The sequence below is a fragment of the Nicotiana sylvestris genome, chromosome 1 (assembly GCF_000393655.2).
Source record: "Nicotiana sylvestris chromosome 1, ASM39365v2, whole genome shotgun sequence".
NCBI classification, from domain to species: Eukaryota; Viridiplantae; Streptophyta; class Magnoliopsida; order Solanales; family Solanaceae; genus Nicotiana; species Nicotiana sylvestris.
The window spans coordinates 125,862,357-125,877,831 of NC_091057.1; the positions used below are offsets into that span (position 1 = coordinate 125,862,357).

General features: G+C 35.3%; 1 protein-coding gene and 1 long non-coding RNA gene across 6 annotated transcripts; both read right to left on the reverse strand.

The window, feature by feature from the left end:
- Positions 1-642: 642 nt before the first annotated feature.
- Positions 643-5,272, reverse strand: LOC104250113 (uncharacterized). 5 transcript variants are annotated; one of them, XR_011405217.1, is made up of 6 exons: positions 5,115-5,266; positions 3,484-3,540; positions 2,455-2,577; positions 1,599-2,001; positions 1,389-1,515; positions 643-1,300 (listed from the first exon to the last, which is right to left on the reverse strand). It is a non-coding gene; the product is annotated as an uncharacterized lncRNA (long non-coding RNA). The 5 variants fall into 5 exon arrangements; XR_011405214.1 differs by having other exon boundaries at positions 2,480-2,577; positions 5,115-5,264; XR_011405213.1 differs by having other exon boundaries at positions 1,599-2,577; positions 5,115-5,272.
- Positions 5,273-5,800: 528 nt separating this feature from the next.
- LOC104250065 (protein STICHEL) lies at positions 5,801-12,713 on the reverse strand. Its single transcript, XM_009806605.2, has 6 exons — positions 10,022-12,713; positions 9,686-9,902; positions 7,811-8,329; positions 6,692-7,412; positions 6,271-6,343; positions 5,801-6,114 (listed from the first exon to the last, which is right to left on the reverse strand). The coding sequence occupies exons 1-6, from the start codon at positions 12,227-12,229 to the stop codon at positions 6,013-6,015; spliced, it is 3,840 nt and encodes a 1,279-aa protein (XP_009804907.1). The 5' UTR covers positions 12,230-12,713; the 3' UTR covers positions 5,801-6,012.
- Positions 12,714-15,475: the final 2,762 nt, after the last annotated feature.

Consider the following 15,475-nt stretch of genomic DNA (forward strand, 5'->3'; position numbering starts at 1 on the left):
TTCCAAGAAAGCATTTTCTTGGAAAACATTGTCCACGAAAAACATTTTCCATTATACCAAACACACCCTAAGTCTAGTAAAAAAAAAAAAAAGATTTTTCTATGCATAATTTGCATACATCACAACGACAAACAACAGAAATCCTATAACTGCATTTTGTATCCGTGTTCTCTTAAAAATTGAACTGTCACTCCACCCTCCAATTGTTAAAACTAAAGATACTAGCAGTCTTTTGAAACTATGGCAACTTTTTCCCATAAACTATATCATGCTCTCCTAGTTCTTGAAAATTTTCTGCACTACAGGTTTAGTAAACCATTGCTACAACAAATCATAATATTTTTCTTGTCCTTTCCTCAACCAGAGATGGTCAATCTTACCACTCGTCTTTGCTGGAATCTTGTGAAGAAGGAAGGCTAATTTCTAACAAATGCAATTACTACTAATAGTCACAACAACTAACAAATACAATTACTACTAATTTCATTCAAGACAGGGAAGTCAGGTGTCAGCTTTCAATTGGGGCATGCATTAACAAACTGCGTCTAAATGAATCCTTGTTTACATGAGCTATATCAAGTAGTTCAGAGTTAGATAAATCAGAAAGCATTTTTCTTTATTTCTACCAGAAAGCTTCCAATCTTGTGAAAATATGAATTAACGGGACTTAATTCCAATATACAGAATAAAACTTAAAAGACAACACTTGAAGACAGAGTATACATTGAATATTTGTAAATGTATATTCTATGTACCCACTAAGAGATAGATACAGAACATGAAATCGATTCGCCAGCCACATTGTGATCGACGATGAAATCTTAGTGCTAAGAGTGGTCGCTTTGGAAATATCAAATATCAAATATCAAAGCAAGTCTATCATAGAGCAACAAAACTTAGCAAATATTACTACTTACTAATAGTATGTTGCTACTACTCCGTTCCACTCAACCTATTAAGAAGCTGAAATATGTGTACTGAATTCTAGTTATTACCCCTTACGAAGAATATACTTACAAGTCTTGCGATGTTCCCCAATGGTGACAGAGCCGCCCGTGTGAGTCCCAATGGCGACGGCAGTCCCACCACCACAACGATTTTTTGCAGATTTTTTGACACACTTAGGATCCTTCCATAGTTCCATCCAATTGTCCCACACATCTTTTGGAACAAAATCTGGTTGAACTATATCCTTCTCTTTTTTAATGTTGCACATAAAATCACAGTACCTTCTCGCTGCCTTACTTCCCCATAGGCGCTTCACTTCTCTATCAATCAAAGAATCCCAATAGAATGCCTTCTGAAATAATTTTATAAAGTAGTAATATTAGTATACTATCTATAAAAGTTAATAGACTATGTAAAATCAATTTGATGTAATGTCATACCTTGAATTCTCCAAAGTAAAATTCTTTTATCTCTTTTGGGACACCTTTCCAATTGATTCCATTAGGATGAAGTTCATGCTTGAAATTTTCTTATATAAACTCAGAGCATAATCTAGAAGGTTCTAACCTGGATAATTTGAAGATATTACGTGAAGGCTTATCATAAATAAATAACAGTATATAAAAAATATAGTAGAAGCATGGACTAACCCTGTTCAAGAAAGAAAAACAAGAGTCCGCGGGCCAAGACTACTGTTGCACTCACCTTCACCTATTGCATTGCTTTGAGTAGATATACCCTCACCTATTGCATTATTATGTGATATACCCTCATCTACTCTGTTGCTCTGATTAGGTGTCATCAGAGATGGTTCAACATAGACAGGTGGGGTACTACTATTACCTGATGTTAGAATTGGAGGTGTACTACTAGGACCTAATGTTTGAACTTGGTTAATATGACTTGGCCTACTTGAAGAACTCGTACCACCTTGTTGATGAGGAATTGTTGGAATGGGAATAGTAGGAATGTTCCTATGAGTAGCTGAATTACCCTTAGCAGAGGACTTGCTTATGCGACCTACACTACCTCGACCTCTGCCTCGAGTCATATCTGTAAAAAAAAATAGTGCTAAGCAAATTGAAAAAGTAGCAAAACGTACATGGTGTCTGTTAGTACTGCATACAGGAAAAACAAAAGGTAATGATGGAATCAGATTCATTTATGTGGCCAGAGAAAGAACTGAAAAACATTGCAAGTGCTATTTTAGCTATTTTAAAAGGATTTTAACATCACTTGATTCATTTTAGCTATTTTAAAAGGATTCTATTTGATCAAATAAAGTAGATAGATTATGTAAGCCCTCTAAATTCCCTACTTCATAGCAGAGACATCAATTGTTTCCTTCAAAAATTGGCGGGCGATTGGAGTTACTCAATAAGCAGTATATTATTATGTCCTAGTGTCTAGTTGCTTATGTGTAAATATTATTCTAGTCAATCAATTTGTTAAATCAGTCTGATCCCAGCAGAAGCAACACTAGGTGAATTTAGTATAGGTGAATACCTGAAACTCAGAAGGTTCTTTATACCTGTGGTTGGAGAGCAAAAACGCAAAAAGATTGGTAGAAGTTTAGAATGATGCTAATAGGTGAAAGTCGAGCCAATGTACTAGACTGGAATTAAGACCCTGCAAAAATAATAGACAGCTAAGTAATTCGTGCAAGATCATAGAATTATTTTAGACTTTCAGTTTTATAGTAAGCAATGATTTAAGAAAATGAATGAGAAGCTTGGACATTAAAGACAATCAAAAAATATACATGTACATATATTCTTGCACATAAGTTATAGCATACAACACAGATTACTGCAAATAAAATACAAAGAGATATAGTAGTATAATTCTTTGAGAACATGCAAACTGGAGATTTATCCACACCGGATATGAAACAAGAATTAATACTCCCTCGTCCATCCAACCTCTCATACATCCAACCACGCTCTAGATTCTCCATTTTCCTATTTAATGTTGAAATTAAAAAGACAAGCAGGTATTATTTTTTTTGGTAAGTGATAAAACAAGAATAAAGTAAAGAGAAGATATACTTAACCTTACCAAACACCCAGTACTGCCTTTTTATGCACGGAGGAAAGAAACCAAATACTTGGCAGCAAAAAAACTCAAGTAGTTACTTTTATTTTATAACCCATAAATTGTTAAAGACAAAGAACATCACAGATACATCATGAAGCTAATGTAAGATTAAATAGATCACAAATACATCCCTAGTAGTCACTAGATATAAACAATCTCAAATACATCATAACATCACAAATACATCAGAAAGCTAATGTAATCTATGTGAATATTTTTAGATAACTAAAAATTATCTCGCATCCCTAGCAGTCACTCTACGTAAGATTAACCATTTGTGAAAAAGCTAAAATTCTAAATAATATTGACATTTCATTTGAGAAAGCGCTAATAAGAACAAGAAAAGAAGGGGGAGAGAGAGAGAGAGAGAGCGACAATAAAATATATGTCAAAAAAAAATTAAGATATATCTATAATTTAATCGAAATATACCATTACCTTAACTAATGCATGAGGAATCTTTGAGATTGTTTCGTTCCTTTTCCTGAAATGAAGCTGAACAAATATAATTTAGTAAGATGCATACAAAAAAAAATATCACATAGATTTATTTTGCAATATGTAGAACCACAAAGGTACTAATAAATTTATTACAGAGATTATATTCCTGTTTCTAGCTAGTTTCAGAAGACAAAATCTACTAATGTTAAATCCTGCAGCTAGATTTATAATAAATCTAAAGCTCCTAGGGATATTCCTGCAGCTAGTGCTTTGGCGAGCATGTGAATGCTACTAATGTTGCTTGCCTGCTTGGGATGTCGATCAATCAATTACACTTAAAAAAAATGGATGTTGAAGCTGAGCAATTAGGCAACCATATGGATATAGAAGCAAATGTGCAGGCTGGAAATCTGTTGCAACAGGAAAAGGAAAAAACTGGACATGAAAGTGTTCAAGTGGCTAAACATTCCAGTAGCATTTCGGCTGGGAAGATTGGTGCATCTACAGCTAGCTTGAATGCCTATAATTTGAGCAACAATGAGGAGAAAAACATGGAGGAAGGATTGACTACAGTAGCTTGCAAAAAGACTGCCGCAAATAAAAAACAATTGGTGTTAGCAATCCTATGTTAAGAAAAGATTCTGTTTCTATGTAGTTCTCAGATGCTTTTTTTTTTTTATTGTTTTCAAGTAAATGCAATTCTTAGTAGGAAAAAGTAGGAATAAAAGACGAAAAAAATAATCTGTGACTACTGGGTGTAACAACAATAATAATTAAGAATAAATCTCAACCTGTTTGGTATGGTAGTATCCCTTGCTTCTAAGGTGTTAGTTCTTAGCTAAGTTAGGTTTGATTTTGGTATATTGTAGATCGTTTGAGAAAATGTATTTCCACATTGTCTCTTTTTAGTACATTCAATCATCATTAATGTCATGTTTAGGCCTGTTATAAACTCAAAATTCTACAAGAAGACAAGAACAAAAAAAGGAAATTACTTTACAAAAACAACAAACATATACTGTTATAAGCTCAAAATTCTTCAAAATCAGAAATAAACTAAAAAAGATTCAATTTTTGACACAGAAATCTCAACGCAAAAAGGGAAAAGAAAGAAAGAAAAAAAACTGGAAGCTACTTTACAGAAACAAACAAGCCTAAACTAGTCAAAAACCTTCAAAATTAAAAATGAAACTACAAAAAGACTCCAAATTAACATAAAAATGCAACCCGACAAAAGAAAAACTATTTCACAAAAACAAACAAGTATTAAACTAAAAAACCTTCAAAATGAGAAAGGAAACTACAAAAAGATTCAATTTTTAGACAAAAAATGCAACCCGCCACAAGAAATCAAGAAAGCTGAAAACTCACCGATTATCTGTGAAGAAAATTATAGGATTACTGAAAGTAAGCACAAATCATGAGGGGGTTCTTCTTTAGTGTTTTGTTGGGGGGGAGGGGGGTGGGGTTGAAGAAAGGAAGAAAAGGAAGAGAAGAGGAAGCTGCAGTGGAGACTATGAGTCCACATGCACAAAAGCTTGATTTATCTTACATCTACCAAAGCCCTAAATTTTTTAATGTAGAAAAATTTCTAATAAACAAAGAAAGAAGCAGAGACAAACCAGTACATTAGAAAAGAGTTGATGTAGCAACGCATCTGGGAAAATTAATGGATGATTAGAGGAGAAGAAGAGGCAAAGGGGCTGGTTTCTTAGTGTCTTCTTCTGTGAGAAAGAAAGACCGTTTTTTTTTTTGCGACATACAAAATACGTCGCTAAAGCGCCAATTTTTAGCGACGGAATTTTATTTTGTCGCTAATTTGTCGCTACATTATATACTAATTATTCTATTTACCTTTTTGGCGATAGAAGCTCTATTTCCGTAGTTAATTCGTCGCTAAGTAGCGACGGAAACATATTTGTCGCAAAAAACTGTGCTAAATCGAGTTTTTTTGTGTATATATATATATATAGGGGTGTATTTTAAAATCGAAGCGGATCAATATTCGAACGGGTTACTAGTGAGTTTAATTATATTTTGGTTTAAGTTCAAATTAAGCCAATTAAACGGTGACATGTGGATATTAATTACTTTTTCTATTTTTCGAGAATTTTCTGTTTAGTAATAAGGGTAATGTTGAGCCAAAAAAATAAAGGTAGCGGCATTTTTATTCAAATAGATGGACGGACCGCATTTATGTACCAATTCTGATACTTCAGGGGTAGTTCTGGCCCTACCATTTCTTTTTCTTTTTGGTCCAGAAAGTATTTGTCTGCATAATTCCAGACTCCAGAGGAAGTAAAAAAGTACTCAATGGCAAGAGAAATGTTCTCTATTCGACCTTTTATTGATTTCACATAACTGGCTGGACTAGAGGGAATTTCAGAAGCCCAGAGTAATAACTTTACATAATCCTTTAGTGAGCTTGAAATCCTTGAAAGAATAGAATGGCCCCAGCAGATGGAATAAATACAGAAAGACCAACTAAAAACAAATGAGCAATTCTTGGATCTGGGAGCTAAACTACTATCTTCTCAATCTACTCTCTGTTCTCCTTGATTTTGCACACTCCCCAAACCATAAGAACCGCCCGCCTTTAGGTGGACGCACAGGGGTCCCTTGTTTAACCTGTTAATTTGCAAAACGTCAAGTATGCTTCTAGTTGACTGATCATAGGCAAAAAAAACTAGTTATAAAAAAGTGCAGTCCGATGCACTAAACTCTTGTTATGTGCGGGGTGTGGAGAAGGGAAAAAATTAGTTGTATCATCCAAAAAAAGCATACCTTCCCCCTTCTATGGGGTCTGGTGTTGTTCCAACAGAAACAACTTCCAGCACCAGATCCTGATTCATATCCCCTGTAACCATGCAACAATGAGAGTTAGAGGCAAAAAAGCACCTGCTGATAGTCTACATTGAGACCCTCTTATTTTACATCTCTAAAAGACAAGCATTGTCATCATAACTTACAAGCAGTGTGAAGGAACTGAAAACACTATCAGGTTACCTAACATTATTGATTCTTTCTATAAAAAACAATTGAAAGAAGAGTAGAATTTGAACAACTTTCAACAAAAGCATATCTACAGCAAGCCACAAAAGTTAACATTGCATCAGGAGAAATTTACGACATTATGCAAGTAGTGAAATGTGTTAACAAGTTTATACTGAGATAAAATTATGAAGTGATAAGCCCTGTAACTTACATGCTCTCCTTGCTGAAATTGCCGGCATAGATGCCATTATGCAACAAACTTGGTGAAATGGGATAATTGTCGCCCTTTTTACTGGTCTGATCCTTCTGAATGGTCTTTCCATCAATCATCTTCAGACTTCTTATTTCCTCATTTAGATCATCATGCCAATGCTGGGAGGGCAGGTCCCTCGAATTAATTGATTCTAGTTGATTGTTGTGATAAGCACCATCTTGTGGCAGGACTTGGTTCCTCTCAGGTTTTAGCCGACTCATTGATCCAGGAGTTCCTTTCTCCATAGCTTGTAACCATGCTGTTTCTAACCTCTGCTCACGGATGATGGATTCTATTCTCTGCACTGGAATTTCTGAGATTCTACCTTTAGAACTACTCGTTTCAGCATTTCCACTTGCTGACTCAAAAGTTTCAGCCATCTTGCTCTCAGAATCGTTAAAGCTTCGTCTTGATATCTGTAGAGGTTCGTGATTCGAGCAAACTGTTGTTTCCTTCTTCACCATGTTTGGCGGATCCATCTGTCTCAGACCTACAGGATCACTCAATGTAATTGGCTTTCCACTGTCATCAGATGTCTCCCCATCCGGTAGCAGAACAAGTCTAACCTCTACATTGCTCCGTAAAATATTTTCAAATGAATTTGTGATACTGCTAAGAAACCTTTCGGCTCTCATTTTAACCTTGTTATCACGAAAAGCAATATGAGCAACAAAACCACCTGCACACAGTAGGTCCAAACAGCTAATAAGTCATATGCATGCTATAAATTTCAATCATTTCTCAACTTGAGTTTTAAAGTTTTTCTGCCTTCAATAGCTTTGTACTTCGAGAGTTGGATTAACACATCATAGTGACATTTTGTGCAGCAAGCAGAAAACAAGTTAATATAGTGCCACTGCCCATCTCATCCCAAGTTCTCTCTACCTGTAACTAAATTTTGAATAGTGTTCGCTCAGCTTCAAGTTAAGAAAATGCAGTTCAAGTTACTGTTCATTCCTTATTAATTCAACAGTTAATTGGGAGAGCTGAAGATCACAAGAGAAACCAGAAGACCTAAAATTCAGTCCATTATTGTGAACACAAACAGCTGCACGTGGAACAGAAAGAGAAAATTACCTTCAACTTCAGAGATTGACAGTAGTGTTCCACAAGTATGAAGCAGTTGCTTCAAAGTGTTGGAGTGGCATTTATCAATGCATCTGATCCAGATATCATCCAATATGTTTGTGTTGGGGCACCTAGATGCTGTCTTACTCTCCTTAACGTCATTATGTGGACCACCCAATGCCTCACCAATCACCGATGAGAGTCCCAATTCTTTACTTGCTGAATTTCGATGGTTGGCTTTTGCAAAAGACGAGGGAGAACCTGATTTACGCGGAGCATGGTGAGTATCAGTTCTCTGCCTCAGGGATATAGCTTCTCTAGATGTACTAGAAGGGTCTTCCTCGGTTGTCTTAGAACTCAGCCTTTGACTGCTTCCTGAGTGAGTTTGTTCTAGTGAAGTAGAAGAACCCAACTGCAGAAGGGTTGCTGTAAACCAAGTTGAACGTTCACTTGAAACCCTAAGTTGTTTCTCTGCCTCAGAAAGAAGCTTTAGTGCATGCTTCAATCTATCCAGTTCTGTCTCGGTCACTGACAGGTGGATCCAAGCAATTTTAGAAAGTATATGGAAAAAAGTCATAAGCCAAACTCTGATAACCTAAAAAAGCTTCTAAAAGTTTTTCATTAACAAGGTCTACAATAACAAAAATATAGACACAAAATAATTGAAAGGTGATACAGGCAAGAGAAAATATTGCGTATTTACTTCATTTTATCAACTCACTAAGGCACAACGGCTTAATCACTTCATGAAACATGTAGATACATCCATGACCATTGTCGACAATATAGTTCAACGTACAAAGTGCAGATACAAAATGCATTAGACTACTTACGAAGCTGCACTAAGTGCATGTGAGAAAAACACCTCAAATCAAATTTATATGGCTTAAAGAACTCAAATCTTGGAACTTGTTGAGAGTGACTATTGCTGTTGCTCTTGTTAAAGTTTGACAAATATTGAAAACATCCACAAATGTGAGAGCAGTCACATTGAAAGGTACAGAGACAGTACACGAGCCAACGCAATCTGTACATACACAAGCTACATAGCTTACTAATATTAAAAGTCAGCTTGTTTTGTAGGCTATGGATCAATAAGACAATCCTTTCTGACAATATATGAAAACATATAATACGTATAATATTCAAAACTTTCTCCTCCACATTCTTCGGTGTTTCAACAGAAGGGCTACAGGCACATAACCAAATATTAAAAAACTTTTATCAGGAGAACAGACTAGAAAGCATTCCTCTAATTTCACTCCTTCCTTCCTATTAAACGTGACACATTTGTATTTTCAGTGTTCCAAAGGAACATATCTTATGATGGTTTAAACAAACTTGTAAGATAATGATATTCTACACATTAAACAAATTCTAATTAGTCAGTCTATAAATGCTTTCCTATCAACCAATTTTACGGGCTATTTGAGCAATCGCTTCAGTATTTTTCGTCTAACACTAGGTTGTAAATCGAAGTAATTCATCAATCTCTATACTCTTTTTAATTGTTTCCGAGAATGAGACAGGGGAGTAGCATATTAAACTTAATCAATTCAACAAAAAAGGTTTTGCTAAAGTAAGTAGCCATTTTGTGCATTCTCTAGTTTAAAGAATCAATAATGGTTGATTTTTCCCTATTCACATTGTCACCTGGTTAACTAGACAAGCAAATGCAAGTTTTCGCACGGTCGGCTAAGGTCAACCAAATGCAAGTTTTCGCACGGTCGGCTAAGGTCAACCAATTATTAATAGATTTTGAGATACCGAAATTACAATCGAAAGCATAAATCTAGTGTCTTTTGCAGAATGTAAGCCAAAGCTTGTGAACAAAAGATCAAACAAAAAGGACAAAGATTCTAAGGGTGAACATCTGCTACTTACAACTCCTCCCGCCAGAGGTATCAGTTTGCCTGGCATCAACTATTGGATGAGTTCCTGCAATTATATCCATGATGAGAGTAGCCAATTGAGACATCAAAACTATTGGATCAACACCTGAATCCAACAATTCCCGGGCTCTTTTTACTGTTTCTGCAGTATCTGATGACATTGCTAGCTCTAAAAGTTCCAGTAGCTTCTCATCTGAAACCACACCAATCTAGGGAAGGAAAGAAATATCATAAAAAATTGCTCGGTTTCATGCCACAAAGAGAAAAAAGAAAAGGAAGAAATTGAAGAAATTAGTATGAATGGTGTAAACATGCACATCAAACTCACCAGATCATTTACCAAAGAAGTAGTGATTCGTTTCCCCAACAAACTCAACTGGTCTAACATGGTTTCTGCATCTCGAAGTGATCCATCTGCGTTCAAAGCAATCAAATCTAATGCTTCTGACTCCACATCCAAATCCTCATCCGAAGAAATCTTCTTCAATCTGAGCACAATATCACCATCCCTGATTTTATTGAAGAGGTACTTCTGGCACCGAGACAATACAGCACGCGGCACATTGTCAAGATCAGTGGTTACAAAAATGAAGACAACCTGTGGTGGTGGTTCTTCAAGGAACTTCAGAAATGCTAGCCATGTCTTTGAAGGCAGCAAGTGACATTCATCAACAACAAAAACCTTGAATCCTAAGGAAGATGATTGCTGACTTGCTGTCAGATTCTTTAGAAGATACTTAACTTTATCAATTCCTTTTTTGTTCGTTCCGTCAACTTCTCTAAGATTCTTACATTTCCCGGACATGAAATCTGCACATTCTCTGCAGACGCCACAGGGTTTAGTTTCTTCGGTGGCAAGGCAATTTAAAGCAGCAGCAAAAATTCTTGCTGTTGATGTCTTTCCAGTTCCTCGTGGGCCTTGGAAAAGATAAACAGGGGCAATTCGTCCCCTGGAGATTGCATTGACTAGGGACTGAACAACAATATTCTGCCCAATTAATTCCTCAAAAAACATTGGCCTGTACTTCTGGCTCAGGCTTCTGATATTTTCTGGGGAGCCCTCCTCTCCATCTTCTCCATTCAGTGCCACCACTTCTAGTCCATCTTGACTTCTGCAGCTGGTAGACCATCTCTTCCCGTCCAACCTACTTAATGCCTCCAGATCAAGTTCCCCAAAGTTTGTGGAGAGCTCATCATCACTGTGTCCAGTTCCTATTGAGGACAATCCTTGTCCATCACCATTGGTTAGCAATGGAATGAGGCCTTGAGCAGCATTCCTCGAACTGTGTCTCCTCTTGGTGTACCCTAAAGAAGATCCACGACGTCTCCTTTGATACATAGTTTGACTTCCACATAGAATGCTGCTTCCTTTCCTCCTCAAAGTATCAGAAAAGGACGGTGAATAACAACTCCCACCCCCACCCCTATATTTTGGTGTTGACCTCCTGGACCAACAAGGAATCCCACATCCCTGTCGACCGGGCAAATCAAGCTGATCGTCCACCTCATCATCCCCATCATTGAGGGACGCCGTTGTGGCATCCCATGACCCAACAGTACTTGGATTTCTAACAGCATATCTGTTGTAAGAACTCGTAGACAAGGCAGGGGTGCTATATGTATAAGATGAATCCTCTCTCCCACTATTTCTCAACTTAGACGACCAATAAGCACGATTCCTATTCTTAAGCTTAGCAAGCAATGGTGAAGCTGCAGAAATCCTCCTTATATCCTCAGAATTATAATAATCCTCAGTATCATCAGATTGATCAACCAGACTCGTGGAATCGTCCCTCCCTATACCTAAACCCGCAGGTGCTCTTCTAGAAATCCTACTACTAGGAACAATTTGCTGCTGCAACTTTTCGTTTTGATGTCTTAAAATGGCATTAGAATAATTACTTCTAATTGATTTTTTCTTCATGTTCCGTCTAATAGATGGCATAAAGTTAGTATCTTTACACTTTAAAATCATTGAAGCATACCTATCACTTACATAAGTATCACTCTTGGAATCATTGCCACCGCCACCATGGCGCGCATCGCTCAAACTATCTTCCACGCTCTCCTCTGGAGTTGAAGAAGACCCATTCTCATTCTCATTGCCATTTCCAATATCTTCCTCATCACCTAGTTTTCTACTCCTTTCACTCTCAGACTTTTGAGACCTCCAATTATATAGAAACACTTTTTTCTCTCTCTCTTTCTCTTTCCCATTGTTAGTACCATTTCTCTTATCTTGCTCAAAGATAGTATCTTTAGCATCAATCGATTGATGCTTCGTGAGAGTGTTACCACTCTTGTGATGATGAAAATAATGGTGTTTTCTCGCTTCAGCAGCAGCTACAGATCTAGCAGAGTTAAGTGGTGAACGCCAAGAAGAGCTGGTTCCTGGATCTCTCAACACTCTAGCAGCTTTCTTGATTTGGGTCAATTCTTTTTTCAAATGAAGATTACTTGGATCAAACCCATTATTACCAACAATCCCACCATTACCACCGCCACCGCCACCACGGCTGCCTACTTCCGATGACATAGTAAAGTAGTATATATTTTTCAAAGTGTTTGTCCAAGAAAATAAAAAGGGTTCATTTATAACACCACATTGTATTCAGAAAAAAAAGAAAAAGAGTGGAGAGAAAGGGACTATATTATGTGAAGTGAAGAAAAAAAGGATATGCTCAGATCTGACAAAGTTAGCTTTTTTCTTTATAAAGAGGTGACAGCAATAAATTTGGACTTAAAAAGAGCAGATGGGTATGTCAAGAATGGTGCTGAAATGAAGAAAAAAATGTACAAACAAGTGAGTTAATGTGGAAAAATAGGGACTAGGGTTAAGGTTAACTGGTTAAGGTTGTGGCAATGGCAGCAGACAGAAGTAGCAGAAGAAGAAAGTAGAAAAATATTTCGTAGACATCGAAGAAAACAAAGTGAAACAGAAAATTTTCCCTCCAAAGGCGCCTAATTAAGGTCATTTGGAGATTTTTAAAGAATCTATTATAGGAGTAATAAAGATTCTCATTGTTTTTTGTGGGTTTCTGTCTAGGATTTACTTCCATCTTGGTCTTTGCTTATGTCCTTTTTGTTACTGTCTAAATTAGTCTTAAGTACTGTGTTTTCTAATGGTGGTAAAGTACTAAACTTTACTTAATTTTTGGCTTTATTTCCTTTTCTTGTATGGGATTTTTTTATTAATGTATGGTTATTAGTTGTTAAATATCCCAATTTTGGAATTTCTATTTCAAGAAAATTAATGTAACACATTTTACAAAATGAGTGTGAACTCTGGTTACGTGTGAAAGCATTGTTATTCTTTTGCTTGATATAATTTGTTTTCTTACCCCTTTAGATGATAAAAGTAATACTACTACTATAAATTACTTGGAGGTATTTGGTTGCTCGTATGTTCTTCTGAACTTTTCTGTCAACTATAATTCAATTATTAAAATTAATTATTCTATTCGTTTCAGTTTACATAGTAATATTTGATCGGATGTGTTGTTTATAATATTACTTTTTTGCAAATTATATTGATGACCGCGGAACTTTGATTTGTATATTTATTAACGTTAGTGTAAAAAAATATTAAGATTCAAAAAGAGAAGAAAAAGAATAGTTCGTTAAATTTGAATTTTTAAAAGTTTTTGAACATTGTATAAATAGCATTTAATTATAGCATTAACCATATTTGGAAACGTCTCAAAATGGAAAAGTACGATTGAAATAAGAGAGTGGAAAATTATGGAAATTAATAAAACGGGAATGGAAATTAAGGACAATTCATTTTCTTCCAACTTTATGTGCAAAATCGAGCATAAGTTAGATTAGTGTGCACATGGCTAAGTTTAACTTGATTAGGGTGCACATGACTTCGTAAAAATAGCACGATATAGCCAGTTTTCGAACTGGTCATTCAAAAATAGTCAGCGTTTATCTAGTCAATGAAAAATAGCCACTATTTTGCTGCAATAAAGACCGGTCCGTCATAATATACTGGAGTTCGGTGCACCTGTGTATGTACTCCAGCATATTATGCTAAACCGATATACTTTGCTGGCTCCAGTATAATATACTGGAGACTGGAGCATCGGTGCTCCAAACTCCAGTATATTATGATGGACCAGTATACTTGCTGGAACTCCAGTATATTATGCTGGAGTTCTACTGTATTTATGCTGGAACTCCATCATATTATGTTGGAGTTCAAGTATACTTATGCTGGAACTCCAGCATAATATACTGACGTATTTTTCGGGTTTTGAACAGTGTTTTCGCTTAAATTTATCTTTACATGAAAAGTGACTAAATTTCGCTTACTTTTGAAACTGGACTATTTTTAAACGACCAGTTGTAAATCTGTTTATTTTTAAATTTCTCCCCTCAACGTTACACTGGTGGACTTTTATAAATTTTAAAATATGGGATATTTTCTCTCTAACCGTGGGAAATTAGAGAAGTTCAAGTAAAATTAATTCCAAATTGAGGTGTAGTGCTCCCTCTGTTGCAATTTACATGTCTCACTTTTTGTTTTAGTCTGCATAAAAAAAATATCTCTTACATATTTATTAAGTTTCTAATTTTAATATTTAGCCTTAATAGCACTCTCCTTATAGAATGACATGTTTAAAGACACAATATACAAATGATATTATATTTTTCAATTTCGTGCTCAATCGAACTAAGACATATTTAAAATAAAATGGAGGAAAAGAAAACTCCGATTTTTGTGGATTTTCTTTTCTTCCCTCTCTCTTTATATGTTTTTATATTTTCCCTCCTATTTGGTCTTTGTAAGCTAGTGGAATTATTGACTGATTGGTCCATTTAGAGTCAAAATACTTGTTCAGAATTCAGACTACAGAAGGAGGAGCGTAAATGTAGGTCCAAATATATCGAGACTTCAAAATATTTTCATTTTTTTGTTCTTTTTATTCAATGAATAATAATTTCTTATTTTTTGATGTGACAGATCGTGCATTTCAACATTTTTTTTTGGCAAATGATTTTTCTTCTCGAAACATTTCAATTCATTTGTGTCAAAAGTCTATAATTCATAATTTTTCATTGATCAAGTTTATACTGGTTTTATCTCAAATAAATCACCGTGTTTTTTCTTCCATAGTTAAATAAGAATAGTAATTTTCAACCTTCATATACTAGTCCTAGCTTTAAATTTTTGGAAGTCTGGAATTTACTTTTAAATTTTAAAATGGAAACTCTATATATTCAAAATAAAAGGATCTTCAATTATAAAAGCACGTAATAAATGAATTCTTCGACCACAAAATAGATGTTATAAGAAAACAAATTATTGTTTTATATCATTATTAGGTATACTAATTTGACACCCATTTTCAAAGATTATCCATTGATGTAAAAAGAAATTTAAGGTAATGAGACAGGTTATATTCTCATTCCAAAATTAATATCCAACACATTTCTCGTGAAAGTACTTTCAATTATTTCCTGATTTAGTTTCCTTTTTTGGTGAAAAAAGCAAGCTACATTAATTAGTAATTTTTCGCAAATTGAATCATATATAAGTGTATTCATGTAATTTCGAAATTTCCTGATTGGTAAAATAAATCAAGAATCACGGCTGGGAATTTGGCTTTCTTCACATAATAATTGGTAGAAGTTAGTAATAAATAAACACAGTGCATGATTGGTGGAGTTGATGATGATTTTAAATGATAATAATATGAAAACCGTGTGAAGAAGTTAGACAAGTAATAAATAAAAAGAAAGGTGGATCCAATTATTCTGAGTTGTAAACCAAATA

Coding starts and splice junctions, on each gene's coding strand:
- LOC104250065 (XM_009806605.2), bottom strand. CDS start 12,229: ATGTCATCGGAAGTAGGCAGCCGTGGTGGCGGTGGCGGTGGTAATGGT. Junction 8,330..9,685: donor TACCTCTGGCGGGAGGAGTT/GTAAGTAGCAGA, acceptor TCCACCTGTCAG/TGACCGAGACAGAACTGGAT. Junction 6,115..6,270: donor GACCCCATAGAAGGGGGAAG/GTATGCTTTTTT, acceptor GCAAATTAACAG/GTTAAACAAGGGACCCCTGT.